At 41.7% G+C, this 20,439-nt stretch overlaps 1 protein-coding gene across 1 annotated transcript in view; it reads left to right on the forward strand.

The window, feature by feature from the left end:
* Positions 1-20,439, forward strand: part of ABTB3 (ankyrin repeat and BTB domain containing 3) — a 333,469-nt gene that overhangs the window by 282,759 nt on the left and 30,271 nt on the right. The window contains 5 exon segments of the mRNA XM_056798814.1: positions 1,300-1,465; positions 8,822-8,911; positions 11,269-11,370; positions 14,975-15,068; positions 19,372-19,550. Coding sequence (XP_056654792.1) covers positions 1,300-1,465; positions 8,822-8,911; positions 11,269-11,370; positions 14,975-15,068; positions 19,372-19,550 — 631 coding nt within the window.

Below are 20,439 nucleotides of genomic sequence, written 5' to 3' on the forward strand. Positions count from 1 at the left end.
TGTCTTCCAATTTTCCCAGCAGTTTTTTTTGAATAGTGGATTTTTGTGCCAAAAGCTGGGATCTTTGGGTTTATCACAGACAGTCTTGCTGAGGTCATTTACCCCAAGTCTATTCCACTGATCCTCCTTTCTCTCTTAGCCAGTACTATATTGTTTTGATGACCACTGCTTTATAGTATAGTTTGAGACCTGGGACTGCAAGGCTGCCTTCCTTCACATTTTTTTTCATGATTTCCCTGGATATCCTTGATCTTTTGTTCTTCCAAATGAACTTTGTTATCGTTTTTTTTTCTAATTCAGTAAAAAAGTTTCCTGGTAGTTCGATGGGTCTGGCACTAAATAAGTAAATAATTTTGGGTAGGATGGTCATTTTTATTATGTTAGCTCATCCTACCCATGAGCAGTTGATGTTTTTCCAATTATTTAGATCTAGTTTTAATTGTGTGGAGAGTGTTTTGTAGTTGTGTTCATATAGTTCCTGTGTTTGTCTTGGCAGATCGATTCCTAAGTATTTTATATTGTCTAGGGTGATTTTAAATGGAATTTCTCTTTCTAATTCCTGCTGCTGAGCTGTGTTGGAGATATATAGAAATGCTGATGACTTATGTGGGTTTATTTTGTATCCTGTAACTTTGCTAAAGTTGTTGATTATTTCCACTAGCTTTTTGGTTGATTCTCTAGGATTCTTTAAGTAGACCATCATGTCATCCGCAAAGATTGACAGCTTGCTCTCTTCATTGCCAATTTTAATACCTTCAATTTCTTTTTCTTCTCTAATTGCTACTGCTAGTGTTTCTAGTACCCCCATGGCATTTCATAAACCTAGAACTCTATCTATATTGCTCCCACAGTGGGAGGTCATATAAATGTTATTATCTCCATTTTGCAGATGAACTGAAGCACAGAGAAATTATGTAAATTATCTAAGATCACATATCTACTGAATAAAAGAAGGGAAAAAACAGGGTTTGAACTCAGGTCTTGTGACTCCAATTCTAGTTGTCTTTCCATGGTGCTAAATTATCTAGACTTTATTAGGGCATTTTAGCATCATCTAGCTATAGAGCTTTAGTTTTAGAACCATAAGGGACCTTAGGGATTATCTAATTCAAGCCTCTCATTTTATAGATAGGGAAACTGAGGTGCAGAGAAGGAAAGTGGCTGGTAAACACCATACAGGTAGCAAATGGCCGAGTCAGGATTTGAGCCCAGGTCCTCTGAATCAGGATGTGACTCATCCCCTGAGAAGAGCCTTCCAGAGAGCACCATACTAACGAGATCATCCCCAACTTTCTTAAGGGCGGACGACTGCTTCTGTGCCTCTCGGAAACTGGATGCTGTGGCCACAGAAGCAAAATTCAAGCAGGACCTGGGCTTCCGGATGCTGAACTGTGGACGGACGGACCTAGTAAAGCAGGCAGCATCCCTGCTGGGACCTGACGGGATCAACACAATGAGTGAGCAGGTACAGTGGTGTCTGAGTGTGGGAACAGGGGCTTTTGAGGGTGCAGAGGTGCGCAAGGATGAGCATATACACATGTCCACATATATGTAAATTGCACATGTACAGTCAGAGAAACCTATAACACATGTATAACATGCATATATAGATATATACAAATATAGATATAGATAGATACACATGCACAGATCCGTAAGCAGGTACATGTAAATACATATATAGGCATGCTTAAACATATATATATATAAACACATATAGGCATATACACAGATGTCTATAGAAACACATATACACATATGGACAGTGCACACATAGATAGATCTACAGTCCGTGACTATAGAGAGAGACACATAGACATATATTAACATGCAGACACATACAAACACACTTGGACATTCATACACATGTGTTGACACATAGAAATATGTCATTGTGTGCATGTATAGACCCTGTTGTGTATAAATACAGGTACACACACATTGTTCAAGCACACACATGCACATATATGTAGGCACAGAGACATATACCAGGAAGGCAAACATGCATACATACATGCATATTTGAGTGCACAGAGACACATACATACATATTTTCCACATACAAACATATATGCTCCTATGGATGTGTAGACATACATACACATATTTGCAGCTACACATAGACATACAATGCAGGCAAATATAGGCATTGACATATATACATACACATGCATGTACACATATAGACACACAAAGGCACATATAGATACACACACACATATATATAGATAGACCCACATAGATACACACACACACACACACACACACACATAGACCCATACATGCACGCACAGAGCATTTCAGCTTACTGCAATCATCAGTGTTGGCTCCATCCACTTCCATCCTTGCAGTGATGCCCAGGAGCTCCCCCTGCTGTCTTCGGGGGCTGGTCTAGAGGGTCTCCACTGTGTCCCCGTGAAGCATGATGCAGGGAGTCAGTACCAAGGCTTCCACAGGATGCTTGTGGCATCAGAGGAGCTTCTACTTAGGGTCCTCCTTTACATCCAGGATCTTCCTTAAGTCTCGTGACAACCTCAGGAGAGAGCTTGGGTTTAGGTGCATTGGTTTGTTCATTCCTTTGGCCCAGACATGCACATCCATTAGTATAATGCACTCTCTCTCTCCCAGTGTAGATGGTACCTTGTCTGCACCTTAGAATCTCAGAGAGCTGCCCTGGACCCCGAGAGACCAAAGGTCACAGCCATTGGGTGTTAGAGGTGGGATCTGAACTCAAGCTCTTTCTCTCACATGGCACAGTGAAAATACTCCTCCTTTTATAGTTGAGGGCAGTTAAGAGGTGAATTCAGTGCCTCTCCCAGAGCCCAGATAGGGAGAAGAATGGAACCTGCGGTTTCATCCAGTGAGGAAACCCTCTTTACATACAAGTTGATACAATTCAACTCTAGGCTTGAAAAGAGCTCTAGAGCTTTGATTCATTAAGGGACTTCCATAGGATCCTGTCTCAAAGGTGAGACTTGAATCCAAGTCTTCCTGAAATCAAAGCTAGCTCTCTGAAAATCTTCTAGTCTAAGAGAGTTGTCTGGGACACTGACAGTTTCAATTACTTTCCCAGGATCATGTGGCCAGTATGTATCAGAGGTGGGATTTTAACTCAAAGCCCCCTGATTCTGAGCCAGCTCACCGTATACACAATTCATACTTAGTAAAAGCGTGATTATTGATTGGTTGACTAGCAGTCCCCTTTACATGATTAGAGATGCAGTTTCCTTTTCAGGAGTCCCAAATATATAATCAAAAGGGTCTTGCCTCATGTCTGTGATAGAAAACCACCCAGTACCCCTTTGGAAAATACATTTTTGTACTAGCCAGAAGTGAGGCAGAGCGCAGCGAGTCCTTCCACTGCTCTCATCCCTCTTAGACACCTAGAAAGTTTCAGCTGTTAACTATAACTTGGCAAGTGACAGGAGAACTGGAGACAAGGCATTGGGGTATCAATGACTATGACATTACCAATGAGAGCGAAGGGTCAGGGATACTACCTGATCATCCCACCATTGGTGGGTTGATGGAACGCATCATCATATCCACCATATGAGTAACTTGATAGGAGCTGACACAAAGTAGTTCAATAGATGAGACAGGTCAGTACCATGGAGAGTTCCCCGGTTCTGGAATCCAAGGGCCTAAGTCCAAAAGTTCAAATCTTGACTGAGTGAGGTTAGGTAAATTTTGTAAAATAAAAAAATTAGATGAGAGTTTATCTAAGTAACAAAGTGCATAGAGTGCCAGGCTTGGAGTCAGAAAGTCCTGAGTTCAAATCCTGCCTCAGACAATTCCTAGTTGCATTACTCTGGGCAAGTCCCTTAATCTCTGCCTCCGTTTTCTCATCCGTAAAATGAAAGGAAGAGACATAATGACTTCTAAGGTTCCTTCCAGCTGTAAGTCTGGATCAAAATATGATATTATGATTAAATAACCTCTAAAATTCCTTCTAGCTCTAGCTTGACCCAAGATCCTTTGACTTATATACATCATCCTATGATGTCTGCAGATACAAGGTGTTTCATTGTATTATGTAGATATTATGTATAATAGTAATAATGTTATATGTAACAGTAATTATATATGACAGTAATATAATATCTAGTAATGCTATTAACTGTAGCATTATCCAAGGAAAGTAAGGAAGTGATGACACTTTCTAACATTCTCATTAATAAGGGATGATTCCCATTATTATATCCCTAACATTTATCAAATATGAGAGCAAGTGAGGAAATAACACTGTCCAATAGATAGATGAGTCACAGTGGTCTATTGGACTGACTAGCATCAGAGGACCAGAGTTCAAATACTATGTCAGTTGCCGCCTCAATCCCCTTGGACAAGCCTTTTGTTTATGGGCCTCAGTTTGGTCCCACCCAGCTCTAACTCTACAACCTTGTGATTATTATGAATAGCCACGAGGGATCCACTATGATGTTACCAAGAAGCTGGCGAATAGTTATCCTGTAATACAACTAAGGAAGGTGAATGATTCATCCAAGATCACTTAGAAAATCATAAATGTGAAGTGATGAGCCAGGATTCAGTCCTAGGGCTTCAGAAGGTTCTATACCAATCCAGTCAAGTGTATAGCCAGCCCAAGAGCCTCAGGTAGTCATACAGTTGCCACAAGCCATTGGTACTCAGCTTATTTTTGCTGGTGAACGACAATTGTCCAAGTAAGTTGCCATTCTAGGAATCTCCATGTTTAAAGAGCGCCCGTGTCTGTGACACTTGTAAGTTTCCAAAGCACTTTACATAATCAGTAGGCCCCTATAGAGCCATTCAAAAATCAAACAAGCCTTGCCCTCAAGGAACTTACAGTCTAAATGTAATAAATGGTAGTTGATTAAAGGAGGGAGACAACAATATAATGCATGTCTGCATTATATAAAGAAATACAAGTTAAGCAACTTCATGGTACAGTAAATAGGGTGCCAAACTTGGAGTTAGGAAGATTTGAGTTCAAATTCTGCCATAAATACTTACAAGCTGTGTGATGCCAATCATATTAAGTGTCTCTACTTCATTTTTTCTCTTTCTGCAAAATAAGGATAAAAATAGCCCTTCCTCACAGGGTTGTTGTGAGGACCAAATGAAACAACACATGAAAAGTGCTTTGCAAACCTTATAGCATATAAATGCTACTTATTGGGAGACAGCTGGGTAGCTCAGTGGATTGAGAGCCAGGCCTAAAGATGGGAGATCCTGGGTTCAAATCTGGTCTCAGACACTTCCCAGCTGTGTGACCCTGGGCAAGTCACTTGACCCCCATTGCCTAGCCCTTACCAGATAGAAGGTATGGGTTTAGAATAATAATAATAATAAATGCTACTTATTCTTCTGCCTTAGAACCAACACTTAGTATCTATTCTAGGACAGAAGGTAAGGGTTTCAGAAAAAGAAATGCTATTCACCATTGTTTTTGTTAATATTAGGGAAGAAGGCACTAGAAGCTGGGAGGATTAAGAGAAAGCTTTATGTAGATGATGTGTTTGAACTGAAGCCTGATGGAAAGCAGGGATTTGAAAAGGTAGAGTTGAGGAGAGAATATATCCCATATATAGGGAGGCAATACAAAGGCTTGGGGGCTGGAGATGAGGCATCATGGCCCTAAAATTGCAAATGGACCAGTATGACTGAATTGCAAAGTAATATTTTAGAAGACTAGAAAGTGGGGGGGGGCAGGTAGAGGCAAGTTGGGGGCATTTGAAATTTGATCCTAGAAGGAGCCAGTGGAGTTCATTGATTTTACTGTTGATCATGAGCCAACCTATACTTCAGGAAAATCACTTGAAGAGATGAGCAGAAGATGGTTGGGGTAGAGGAGAAGCTTGGTTGTTTCAGGAGACAGTGATGAGGACCTGCTTCAGAGAAGTGACTGTGTAAGAAGAGATAAGGACGCCTGTACAAGAGATGTAGAGAAAGAAACGTGAGATTTGGCAATGGACTCAGCACAGAGGGAAGAGGGAGGAGGGATGGGAAATGTAGAAGAGAGCAAAGTTAAGGGGGAAAGTCGGTGAGATTTGTTTCAGAGAGATTGAGCTTGAGATGTCTATGGCACATCCAGTTTGAGATGTCTAATGGGCAGTTGATGGCGCCAGATTGGCACTTAGGAGGGAGCTTAGAGTAGGGTGTAAAGATCTGAGACCATCTGCATAGAGATGGTATACATGGCAAAGGAGTGCCTGGTACATAGTAAGATTTAGTAAATGCTCTATTTGGGGTAGCCAGGTGACTCAGTGGAGAGAGAGCCAGGCCTAGAGATGGGAGGGCCTGGGTTCAAATGTAGCCTCAGACATTTCCTAAGTTGTGTGACCCTGGGCGAATCACTTAACCTCAAAAATGGCCTACCCCTTACCAATCTTCTGCCTTGAAACTCATAATTAGTAGAATTTCTAAGACAGAAGGTAAGAGTTTAAATAAATAAGCAAAAGAATAGATAGATAGATAGATGATAGATAGATAGATAGATAGATAGATAGATAGATAGATGAATAAATAAATGAATGAATAAATAAATAAATAAATAAATGCACCATCTATCTGTCTGTCTTTCTAGATATCACAAATACACCCCAGGGGTTGTTAAGATTCATTTCAATTCAATAAATATTTATTAAGTGTCTGCTATGTGCCAGGCATTTTGCTAAGCACTAGGAATACAAAAAGAGACCAAAGATGGTCCCTGCCCTCAAGGAGCTTAAAATATAGTGGGAGAGACAACATGTAAACAAATATATGCAAAGTAAACTAGATACAAGATAAATAGGAAATAGTTAAAAGAGAGAAAGCACTAAAAAGTAAGCAAATTTAGGGTTAGAACGCAGGGCAGAGCCCCATGGCACAAACTGTTAGATAGATAATGCAAGAATTTTATTTCTGAGGAACCTGGGGCCACTTGCTTATACTTACACATCAAAGAAGTCAGAATTTGAACCCAGGTCTCCTAACTTAAGATCTAATGGTCTTTGAACCATGCAGAAAATCATAGGTATAGAATTAAGATGTACTCTAGAGGCCATCTAGTCCAACCCCCTTCTTATAAAGATGAGGGATTTGAGGCCAAGGGAGGGGAAGTCACTCATAATCACAGCCCTAAAACTGGAAGCCCATCACTTTCCAGGTGAGGAAACTGAACTTGAGATAGGTTAAGTGATTTGTCCAGGTTCACACAGGGAGTAGAGCCCTAGAGTGGAATGAAAATGTGACTCAACCCTTGAGGAGAATGTCTGTGCTTCCTCCTTCAGGACATGCCTCAGAAAGGGAATGAGGGCCCCAAAGGGAACCCAGCTGCCTTTGATTTCATGGTCATGAAGCCCTCAGGTCTGTTACACATTCAGAAAATCCCAGAAAAGCTTGAGCACCCACAGACAATGGAAAACAACTTAGGTTCCTACTTCTTTCCCACATACTACAGACCCCCAACTCCTGGGACACACTATGCTGGAATGAAGTTGATTTCCTCCAACCTCACAGAGACTCAACAGTCTCCCTCTCTTTCCATCTCCATTTGTTAACTATCAATCCATTAAAATGCATCTTACATGTCTCTTTTTTCCCAAGAAAACTTCCCTGATGCCCCTAGACATGGCAATAACACTTGCAATTAATTCCCAAGTCATTTTTCCTGTATTATTGTGCCTTAGAGCTGTCTGTGCTATGTTGGGTCCTGCTCCCCTCCATTAGACTGTAAACTTCTAGAATGTTGGTGTCCCATTTCTCTTACCTTTATCTCCTAGCTCCTACATGATGCTTGACTCTGAGGAGGTAGAAACTTAATTATGTTTGTTGGGGTCCATCCTGAATTTCTATCAAAGTTTAGCTCATGTCTCCTCCTCTATGAAGCCCTTCCTGACTGCTCCTCTCCTCTGAATCCTTTTTACTTATTTCCTTTGTACCATTTTGTTCCCCAAGGAATGTAAGGTAAGGTTCTTGAGGGCAGAACCTTGTTTTTGTCTTCCTGTCTAACTAGTATTAGTAGCTGTTGATTAATGGTTGATAATTGTTGATTTGTGCTTTCCTTCAAGGAATGGAAACTCCTTGAGGGCTGGAATTGGTTCTTTTTGGTCTTTGTATCCCCAGCATTTGTTCAGTACCTGGCAAATAGTAGGTACTTAATACATTCTTTTTGATTGATTGATTGGTTGATTGGTTGGTTGGTTGGTTGGTTGCTATATCCTCCAATATACTACCTTGAGGTCAAGAACTGTTTCATCTTTTGTCTGTATCTTTAGCACCTGATCCATGATAGCAATAAATGTTTGCTGTTCGTCTAGGTGGCCACTGGAATCCCTAGACTGATGAGCCCTAGATTGATTGAATTTTAATCATTATTAAATAGCTTTAATAGTTTCTTAACTTATACATTAAATAATTTCATATTAAATAATTCTTAAAATGTATCTATTTAGATAACAAAGGCTTATACGGGTACACATTTTCAAATTCAGGCCCTTAGACTTTTAAACCCAGGAAAGTTTAACTAAAACTACAAAAGCAATAATCCCAAGAACATTTCACATTTATGTGGCCTTTTAAGATGTACCCATCACACACTCATCTCATTTGAATCTCCCAAGAACCCTGAGAGGCAGGTGCTATTATTATCCTGATTTTAGAGATGAGGCCATGGAGGTTCAAGGAGGTTAATCTGCTTGCCAGAAGTCACACAGCTGGTAAATGTCCGAGGCAGGATTTGAACAGAGGGCTTTCTGACACTCAGCCCACCCAGAACCCCCATACCTCTCTAAGAAGAGGGGACAAAAGCTGCTTTGTCAGTGTTCTCAGCTCCTTGGTTTGTCACCTGCTACAGGGCATGACCCCACTGATGTACGCCTGTGTCCGAGGGGATGAAGCCATGGTGCAGATGTTGCTGGATGCCGGAGCTGATCTGAATGTGGAGGTGAGCATTCTGTAGGCTTTGTTGCCCCATTAGCCTTGCAGTCCCTCACACAGACTAGGCAATTACTAAATGTTGATTGAATAAGTCACTAGAACACTGACAATTGCAATGACCAACCCTGGTCTAAAAGACCTACAGTCAAACAGGCTTCCCTGTTTTGGGCAGAGGTGGTGGACTATATGTACAGAATGAGGCATACATTTTCAGAAACATTCAATGTGTAGGTTTGCCTTACTCAAATGTATTTCTTTGTTGAAAGGGAAGATTCAATTGGGAAGAGGCAACAATGTTTTTGAAAAGTGCATCAATAAAGAATTATTTTAAAGAAATAGAAATATGGGTAGAATTGAATGGAAAGAAAACAAGGAAATGGAAAACCCAAGCCTGGATCATTTCCCCTCGAAGCCCAGAGGGAAGGCAAAGAAACAGAGAGCATGTCCTTCCCACCTTGTGCCCGCTACATCTGTCAGGAGGTTAGCTAGAATGATGCCCTCTTCTAGGCAACCCATCTGACTGCCCTCCCCAGAGAAGTCTGCATGTGTGTTTCATTTATGAACAACTGACTATAGCCACATGGAATATTGGCTTTCCCTAAGTTTGGCATAAGTATGTACTCATCATTGCTCTGTCTTCTGGGAAACCAAAATCCCTGCCCCTACCCCATCTCAGCCAACCCTCTATGACACAAGTGGAAAAGAAGACCAGGTCCCTCGGGCCTTCAGTTGCCCCTTTGTTCATCTTCTGATGTTCCTCCCCATCCATGTCAAGATTGTAAACTCTTAAAGTTGGCCTTGGGGTGCCTGAATGAATCCTTTTATCTTTATGGCATTTTGGGTACCCACCAGACCAACTTTCTCCTACCCTCAGACCTCAGAGCCTGGGAAGCTTTGACACCATGTCATTAAACAGGCCCCAGGAAATCTCTGGAGCTCTGAAAAGGGTATTGCTGCACTTTCTCAAATGAATGGGTTCCCTGTGTTCTATTAAACTAGTGGCAAAAAAAAAAGAGAATAGTCCCCACTTTGGAGTTCTGCACTCTTCTAGAGTGGAAGCAAGGAGACCCAAAGTGACAGAGAGCCCAGGGTCTTCAGAATTATCAGCATGATGAAAGCAAATGTTGCTGCAGGGGATTTAGATTCTCCCCCTCTCCTTATCCCCTGGGAATCCCCATCAACAGATGTGGGTGCTTAGAAAGGATTTAGAACCATAAGTTGTGGTCAGAAGGTTTGATGTAAGCTTCCTGAAGGCAGAAATTGTTTCATTTTTATCTTTCTATCTCCAGCACTCAGCCCAATGCCTAGCTCTTAAGCAGAACTTAAAAAGTGTTTGATGTTTGGACTAGATGGTTTCCGGGATCCTTTAGATCCATATTCCTATGACTGGTTGAATTTTATTCTTAGCTATCCTCTCCAGCTCCCAGTATAATGCCTTTCTAAATTTTTAGTCATTAATAATCTGATTTAGTTTGATGAAGGAAATGTGCCCAAGGTAAGAATGCCTCCAACGTGTTTCTTCGAGTGCCAATTGGCAGGCATCACCAAAACATGCAACAGGCATCATTAATCTCCCGGTCTGCCTTGCTTTGGGGCCCCACATACTGCTTGACTAAAATGAGGTTCATTCAGTATAAGAAATCTTGGTTATAACCCACTTTGAGGAAGATTTATTCATGGAGGCTAAAACAAGGCTGAGGTTTGGCCAAAGCAGATAGTTATTGGGGAAAGGGATCATCTCCTTCCCCAATCCAAAATGTCATCACCCTCTCAGTGGATATTCCCAGGGCTGAGGCTTCACAGGGGCTATGTGTTGGCCCTAACTCACCTGGCATATTTTGGAAATAAAAGATGTTCAGCACAGGAGTCAGATCCTTTCAGAGTGCTTGGCGCCTCAACTTTCCTAAGCTTCACAAACCATCTTGGACTTAAGCAAGAGGCACAACCATAGAATGTCTTCAATAGATGCAGACATTTGGGCCTTCAGGGCAGATCAGCCATCTTCTGACTCCAGTGATCTAAGCAACAGAGTATAGGAGCCCTCAGTCCTCTGCTATACAATAGAAATCCCCAGTGAATTTCTTTTGCTTCTCAGAGTGTATGACAACCCAGAAACAGAATCTTCTACTGGCCTACCTGCACTGATTTCTCCTACTATCCTGCTCTTCAAACTCCGCAGGTTCCATTCCCAACAAGAGATGTTTATTTATTTCTTCAAGAGGACACAAGAAGAACCCTTCTGACTATTTTATCCCCTCTTTATTTCCTCTTTGCTCTTGTGCATCCCTGGATGAACAAGTCATATCTGCTATACAAAAGTCTTTTGAAGATCACCTTGTGAAAATAATTTTAATTTGTTTGTAGGTAATCAGTACTCCTCATAAATATCCATCTGTCCATCCTGAGACCCGCCACTGGACGGCTCTGACATTTGCTGTGTTGCATGGACATATTCCTGTAGTTCAGGTATTGCTTTATTCTGCTGCCCACATCTAACTGGTAATTTCTCCTCTTGCATTACTCCCTCAACTTCCTGATCAGCATGGATTTCTCTGAGGATGTCCATATTGGTTAGTTGCAGCAATATAGTATATCCATATCAGATGAGTGAAAATAACATACGTAATTATCTATATTACTTAGCTTCAACCAATATGGAATTACTGCACGCACACACACACAATTGCTATCATTTTTTTTCACCCTGGAAATATTCTTTCCGATCTCTCCTCTTGATAAGTTACATTTATGTATTTGTTCATTCCGTTTTACTAAGTAAAAATAAGAACTTGTTAGTTTTAATATACTGGAGCTTCATTATGTAAATCTCATTCAAGGTGTCCTAAAGAATAGACTTTCTAAGGTGACATCAAGAATATGGCCCCCACTGACTTTATGGCAAAAGTCCCTCACAGGCTAACCCTAGTATTGTTCATCCGCCATGTCCAAAGGCCTCAGGGAACTAGGCACCACAACTATGCCTAGAGGATCCTCAGAGGGGATCAAGACAAGAGAAATTCATCTCTAACAGAAAAACCAGGATAGATCCCCAGGAGTACCCAGCCCCCAATGCCAAGCAGCTCTGCTGAAACAAACTCATGATCTTCTCTCCCTCCCTCAGAAGCCCTGCCTAAATGTGCTGACTTGAAGACAGGTCTAGTGGGGTAGTGGTAGTGATGTGGTAAATGTTTAATAACTAGGTCTTCAGAATGTAAGCCTGACATACTTAAAAAACAAACAAACAAACTCTTGCCTTCCAACTTAGAATCAATTCTGTGTATTGGTTCCAAGGCAGAAGAGTGGTAATGGCTAGGCAATGGGGGTTAAGTGACTTGTCTCCAGGGTCACACACCTAGGAAGGATCTGAAGTCATAGTTGAACTCAGGACCTTCCATCTCCAGACCTGGCTTTCAATCCACTGCCCCCAAGCATGACCTATTTTTAAGTTAAATTCTCATTATTAACATTTTCTTTAGACAATCAACAAAACAATAAATCAAGACCTGATTCATAACATTTGCTGATTTCTTACATTACAGATTTAATGATTGGTTCTCTGGCTGGTACATGTGAGCTCCAGAACACCTCTGATTTGTATCTTCATCAGTGCTATTGGCCATAACTGCTCCCAACCCCACTCCCTGCTGCTGTTGCCCTGCCTTTCTTTCTGTGCTAACAGCAACTCTCTCCAGGGGCCATGTAATATAAGCACCTTGTAACTTTGAGGTCACGCTCTGCTAGAGGAGAGAGGGAAGAGCCTTTGATTCTCTACTCTGGTACAGCCATAGAATGCAAAGCAGCTAGTTTTATATACAGACACCCCTTCACCAAAGGAGAACAGCAATTTATAGCAAGTGAGTGCTAAGGAAAACAGATTTCTTTTAGCTAGTGCTGTTGATGGACCAACTGGGGAGATGATTTCATGTTCTCTCAAGAAAGTGTCCACAAGTCAGTTAATGCCCTGTGGTGTACCCTCTTAGTCCAAAGCTCTGAATAAGGAAGAGGTAATACTATCTCTGTTTTCAAGGTTCTTCTACTCTAAATGGAAGAGAAAGAATAAATACACAAGAAACTTAACTCTTTTGGATATTTGTAGGGTGATGAGGCATAGTGGAAAAACATCAGGCTTCAGGGTTAGGTTTTAAGTAATTCTACCTCTTCTTGCCCCAGGAAATTATCTGAGACTCTCTATAGGTTGCAGACTGTTGAACTGGTAAAAGGAGTTTCTTCACCAAAAGTTCCCCACAAGTGAAATCACAAGTCCTGACTGAAAAGTACAGTAATACCCAGCTGATTTCATGGATAGGGGGTCAGCTTTGGAGTCAGGAAAACCTAGGTTCAAGTTGCCTCTCTGACATATTCACTGCTTGACCCTGGGCAAGTCACTTAATCTTGATGTATTCTCTATAGCTATCTGGATTGGAGAATAGTTGATCTCCATTAGTAAAGGGAGTTTTCTTACTGAGAGTGCTTTATACCAGTGAAGTTGCATGTTTCCCCCCTTCCACACCAATAAATAAACAAACAAATAAATAATTAGGAAGAGGAGAGCCTGGGGTGACAAACCTTTTTTTTGTAGGCTAATAATTTAATGTAATTATTTGAAAAGTTGCCCTTAGATATCCCAGGAATACCAGAGCTCAAAAAGATATTAATAACCATCTAGTTCGGATTTTCTTAATGTTTTTGTGTCCTGGGCCCCTTTAATAGTCTGGTAAAGCCTATATGGACCCCTACTCAGAATCATGTCTTAAAATACATAAAAGAAAAGACAGGAGTACAAAGGAAATAAATTCTATTGAAATACAGTTATTTTTCAAATGAGTTCATGAGTTTGGCCTGGGCCAAGAACCCCTAATCTAGTCCCACACCCCATCACTCACTTTTTCATGGATAAAGAAATTAAGAACTACAAATGAGGAAGTAACTTGCTCAAAGTGGACAACAATGGGAGAGCTAAGCCTGAAACCCAGTTCTTCTAAGCCCCTGAGGGCAGTACCCTTTCTGCCATACTTGTTGGCTCTATCCACATTAGGGATGTTCCAGAGAATCCTAATACCTTAACTCTACAGTTGGAAGGGGCTTCAGTGGCTGTCAGGTCCAACTCTCATTTGATAGTTGAAGAAACTGAGGCTCATGGAAGTATGTAGAGAGTTGTCCAGATTCTTAAGTATAAGCAGTCCAATCCATTAATTTAAGAGAAAGTGTGTTTTCATCTGTATTACAGTTGGAGGTAATAAGTAGAACTAGATGGTCTCTAATACCCCTTCCAAATCCAAGATAACCACATAGCTCCTTCTTGGGCCAGTTTGTGGTCACTCTGATCTTATGTACTGCTAGATGTTAATAGATAATAAAACGATAAAATTTATCTTCTTTGGTCCAATTATGGCAGCTCCTATTCTGAGGTAAGTAGAACAATGTGTGTGAAAAGGAATGAACATCTCACACAACTCTGCTACTTACTATCTGACCTTCTGTAAGACCTTCACTTCCCTGAGCCTCAGTTTCCTCATCCATAAAATGGGAAGTGTGGACTAGATGTTCCCTGAAGTCCCTTAAAGCTATAGATCTAAGTTATAGATCTAAGATTCTATGTTCTATTTGCTCTATTTGTTCTATGCCATGGTCAGATCATCCAAGGATATTGAATGACATAGAGACTTCAGACCTTACATCTAACCAAAAGGGGGAAGCTACAAGGTTCAGTGGACTGAAAGCCATTCCTAGAGTTGGGAGGTCCTAGATTCAAATCTGACCTTAGACATTTCCCAGCTTTGTGACCCTGGGCAAGTCACTTAACCTCTATTGCTTAGCTCTTACTGCTCTTCTGCCTTAGAATCAGTACTACATAGTATTTATTCTAAGACAGAAGTTGAGTTTTTTTAATAATAATAATAATAATAATAATGAGTCAAACAAAAAAAAGTCAAGGAAATAAATTGTAGATAAGCTAGATAAAACAGATATCTAGAGAGAATTGAATGGAAATAAAAAGGAATATTCTTTTTCTCAGCTGTACATGGTACCATTCTCTTGGCATTTCTAAATAACCACTTTCCTTCCACAGCTCTTACTAGATGCTGGGGCCAAAGTAGAAGGCTCGTTAGACCATGGGGAGGAGAATTATTCAGAAACACCCTTGCAGCTGGCTGCTGCTGTAGGTAAGAAGGAAGGGGTTTTCTTTCTTATTATGGGAGGGTCACCTCTCTCCCCTTCCCCACCCTCAACTGAAGTTGGATGTGCTTAGGATGCTATGTTCATCTTCTCTGATAAAAACACACCCTTCTCTGGGCTTGCAGGAAATTTTGAACTGGTTAGTTTGCTGTTGGAGCGAGGAGCCGATCCAATGATAGGAACAATGTACAGGAATGGCATTTCTCCAACCTCCCAGGGCGATATGAATTCTTTCAGCCAGGCTGCAGCCCACGGACACAGGTAGGCTAGGACGACACTAAACTCTAGGCATTCACAGAATGCTGAGAAGCAACCTCAGGGACTTCACACCCCTGTCCTATCCAGACTTAATCTCCATCAACTTTCAACCAAGAGCCAACTTTATGTAGCCTTAGATGGACTTAGATTGGACTATATCTTGAGTGGTTTAGCTTTTACTCTTTTTCACATTGACTACATCAGTGCCTCCAGATTTGACCTACAGAAGAAATTCCCTTTGCATGTTTTAGCCAGAGGAGTTTATATCATCCATCAGGAAGAGGATGGAGCCTAATAATAATCGTAAAATGGAAGTAACAGTCACGTTTACCCCAATGTATACGGGCATCTATTTTTAAATTTCCCAAATGGGATTTCAGGCACTTAAGACTTCTGCAAACCAAAGAGTAACTCCTTTGGAAGGGAATAGAACATAACAATTGGAGATCCTGGCCTCTTAGGGAGAGGACTCAGATCTTAGGAGAAACTGCTTAACTTCACTGTTCCAGATAAATTCAAATGGGACTATTCTCCTAGGAGGAGCCATCGTTGCTCTAGCCCTCAGAGTCCTTTGCCAGCATCAGCCCCATCCAAGTGTTCATTGTTTCAATGATGAGTGGCAAGAGGCCCCCACCTGTCCCTTCCCCACCTCCCAGTGTAGCAGGCCCCTTCTCTGAGTATCTTCCTCTCTCTTGGGCTTGTGATTGACAGGAATGTGTTCCGCAAACTTCTTGCTCAGCCAGAGAAGGAGAAGAGCGACATCCTATCCCTGGAGGAGATTTTGGCCGAGGGCACTGACTTGGCGGAGACAGCCCCGCCCCCCCTGTGCGCCAGCCGCAACAGCAAGGCCAAACTGAAGGCCCTAAGGGAGGCCATGTATCACAGCGCTGAGCATGGCTACGTGGATGTCACAATTGACATAAGGAGCATAGGTTAGTCCTGCTTTCCCTTCCCCGTCCCTGGTCCAGCCTCCCTAAAACTGGACCACTCACAGTATGGTGCCTCCCAGGGGCTACGTCCTCTTGGTGGGAGCACATCACATGGACTTTGGCAGGACTAGAGAAGGCTTCTCTGGGGAGGAAAGCAGCCCAGCCCAGGCAATCATTTCATTATGGTCACTCCCCCAGCCGCCAGCATGTCATATGCAAGAAGAAACACAAATATCTCATCCTCTAATCATTAGAAAACATCTCCGGGGCCATTTCCTCTCTCATCTGACTCCATGATTTGGAGGGTGGCAGGCAAACAAGGATTGACAGTGTGGCCTCTCTGGTCTCCACCCACTTGACCCTCATGGTACCAAAGGGCAAGTGAGGAGGGATGACTCCTGCTTAGGACAGTTCATGACACATCTCCATCTAGGGCATGAGAGAATCAAATTAGGCCACTGAGACCAGCCAAGCTTATGAACATGCCTGCTTCAAAGCCAAAGAGAGACTGGGGTTATCAGAAACCACTGGACCAAGAAAGTGGGAGATACAGCCTCACAGCTCAAGAGAAGGGTGTTGCCTAATGGATGTGAGCTGAGCAAGCTTGCAAAAATTTCTTTCTTTCCTTCTTTTTAAAATATGTGTACCTTGGGCAAGCTGTGCCCTTTGAAAGCACTCTCTCTCTCTGTTTCTGTCTCTATCTCCCTCTCTGTCTCTCTGTGTGTGTCTCTCTGTCTCTCTCTCTCTCTCTCAGTCTCTTTCTTTCTCTCTTTCTCTCAGGTGGCTGAGTTTAATACATGAGAAGCTACATGCGCTTGCATGGAGAAGTCATTTTGCATGGTTATGCAACTTAGATCCAAATAGGCAGCTTCGTGTGAGATGCTCTCTCCTATCTTTGCCTTTAAATCATAGGAGGATTGTGGGAAGAGGAACACTGCAACTATTAAATGCTTGGGAGGGTTCTATTGGGGTTAGGGAAGGAGAAGATGCAATGTTGGATCATAGAAATGTTCTTGACAATGGGTTCCACCTTTCTGATTTCTATTGGAACATTTTTGGTGAAAATATATATGCATATAAATATAAAGTATAATTAAAATGTATATATACATATATATAGTATCTCTTCAAGCAAACTCTGTCTCATTAGCTGGGCTACATACATGATAAAGTCCCTATGCCTTGGCACAAATGGACCTCCATCTCAAAAATGAGTTTCAGGAACTATCCACTACAACATCCTCACTGAGGCCATTGACCTCATTTTCTATGTGACCACCAAGAAATCAGAAGATGTCAGTAAGCTCCTGGAATTAGAAGAGACCTTAGGGACATGCCTGTCAATGCCACACATTTCAAAGAAAGAATACTAGAGAAAAATAATGACTTAGCAAGGGTCACGCCATAAATTTATGGCAGAAGCCAAATTAGAACCCATGCTTTGTCTCCATTCTTCCTAGGCACAAAAAGTAGCCAGATCCATGTGAGGGCAATGGGGCTGATTACATCAGAGAGGGGCAACTGTGTAGAATTCCCAGAATCTCAGCATTATAAGAGACCTGAGTGGCCCAGCCTGAATTAGGACAAGATTCTCCTCTGCCATATACCTAAAACAAGGCCAACATGAGTCTCTCTCACTCTCTTTCTCTCTGCTTGAATATCTCAAGCAAGAGGAAGCTCACTAGAGGCAGCCCACTCTCTCCTTTGGGACAGCTCATTGGCAGAAAGTTGCTCCTGAAGTGGAAAGCTGCCTCTCTTGTTCAGTAATCCAACTTTCACCCAGTGCTTCTTGCTTGCCCTCTTATGTATCCCCAGGGTTAGCACAGTGCCTCGCATGTAGTAGAAAATGTTGAACTCACTACCCAATTACACAGGCAATAAGTGTAAGGCAGAATTCAAATACAAGATCCTCTGACTCTAAAGAATATGCATTCCCCATGAAGCCACATTGCCTCTAAAGTGGAGGGAATGATGGTGTAAAATGTTACTGAGTGAATGCCGCCCAGGTTTCATGAGTTAAAAATCTTTGGTTGACAGATTTAAAGTTGGGAGTGGTTCTAGAAGTCATCCTATCCAGCCTCCTCATTTTACCCATAAGGAAACTGAAGCTTAGAGGAGTTGGTGGTTTGTCCAGAATTATTTAGGCAATAATTATCCAAGGTAGGATTCAAACCCAGATCTTTCTGACTCTAAACAAACACTCTATCCACTATACTACACATTCTTTCACTCTTATTTATGTCTATTTGCCTCCTTCATTAGAATGTAAACTTCTGGGGCAGTGAGATGGCTCAGTAGATAGAGAGCCACGCTTAGAGTTGAGAGGACCTGGGTTCAAATTTGACCTCAGACACCTCCTAGCTGTGTGACCCTGGGCAAGCCACTGATCCCAGTTGACAAGCCCTTACCACTCTTCTGCCTTGGAGCTGATACTTAGTAGCTATTCCAAGACAAAAAGTAAGGGAAAGAAAGAAAGAAAGAAAGAAAGAAAGAAAGAAAGAAAAAAGAAAGAAAGAAAGAAAGGAAAGAAAGAAAGAAAAGAAAGAAAGAAAGAAAGAAGAAAGAAAGAAAGAAAGAAGAAAGAAAGAGAAGAAAGAAGAAAGAAAGAAAGAAAGAAGAAGAAAGAAAGAAAGAAAGAAAGAAAGGAAGAGAGAAAGAAAGAAAGAAAGAAAGAGAGAAAGAAAGAAAGAAAGAGAAGAAAGAAAGAAAGAAAGGAAGGAAGGAAGGAAGGAAGGAAGGAAGGAAGGAAGGAAGGAAGGAAGGAAGGAAGGAAGGAAGGAAGGAAGGAAGGAAGAAAGGAAGAAAGGAAGAAAGAAAGAGCTCCTTGAGGGCATGGATTGATTTTGAATTTTTTTTCTAATTCCTAGTATAGTGCCTGGCACATAATAAGCTCTAGGGACTGATTTTGTGTTTTCTTTGTATCCTCAGTACTTTGCATAGGGCCTGGCATATAGTAAGCACTTTGTAAATACTTACTGATCAGATGATTGTAACTCTTTGGCATTTTGGGCCAGGTCCAAGCTTCAGCTCAAAATCAAACCTCCTTGTGATTGTTTTTGTCTTCCCTTCCCATTCTCCACTGTTCCCCTCATCACCCCTGCAGGTGTACCGTGGACTCTGCATACTTGGTTGGAGTCTTTGAGGGTCTCTTTCCAACAGCACCGGAGGCCATTAATCCAGTGTTTATTAAAGGAGTTTAAATCTATCCAAGAAGAGGAGTACACAGAGGAACTCATTACCCAAGGCCTGCCACTGATGTTTGAGATCCTAAAGGCAAGCAAGGTATGGATGGAAGGGGGCTGAGCTCCCTGCTGGGCCTAGATGCCTAAAGAGAGAAAACATGGTGGGCACACAGCTCCCCAAATGCTGCTACATACCTGGTAGGGCAATGGTCTGCTTCTCAGGTAACAACTGCACCTGGGTGATTTGATCATGGAACATGTATAAAATGAAGAGGTTGAACTCAAAAGCCTCTATATTTCCTTCTGGCTCTAAATCTATAATCCTTTGTATCCTGGCCCAGATTAAACCATTGCCCATGGATATGTCCATGAACCTCAGTTTTTTCATCTGTAAAATTAGAAGGTTGGATTCAGCAGCCTTGAAAGTCCCTTCCAAAAAAAAAACAAACTTACAAAATAATACTGGAAAAAAAAAGAAAGTCCCTTCCAACCATGATCATAGTGCTTGCTCCAATGCTTGGGTATGCATAGTAGATACCTAATAAATGCTTCTTGACTGGACATGACATCATTTGGCCTTATTTAGCTGTTACTTGTTACCTGTGTGACTTTGGGTAAATCGCATCTCCTCTCTGGGCCTCAGTTCCGCTATCTATCAAATGAGTGGATTAGAAGAGATGACTATATTAAGTCAACAAACATTTATTAATCACTTTCTGTGTGGTAAGCACTTCTCATTGGCTCATGGGATTGGAGATTTGGAGCCAAAAGGCATCTTAAAGGCCTCTAAACTCCTTTCCAATTCCAAATCCATAGTCTTATGATCATGTGATTAGCACATTGCATGGCACATAGGTTTTGAGTCATTTTTCATTTGTGTCCAACTCGTTGTGGTTTTGCCATTTCCCTCTCCAGCTCATTTGACAGATGAGGAACCTGAGGCAGACAGGGTGGAGTGATTTGCCCAGAGTCACACAATGAGGAAACGA

This window comes from Monodelphis domestica, chromosome 5 (genome assembly GCF_027887165.1).
Source record: "Monodelphis domestica isolate mMonDom1 chromosome 5, mMonDom1.pri, whole genome shotgun sequence".
In the NCBI taxonomy this organism is placed as follows: Eukaryota; Metazoa; Chordata; class Mammalia; order Didelphimorphia; family Didelphidae; genus Monodelphis; species Monodelphis domestica.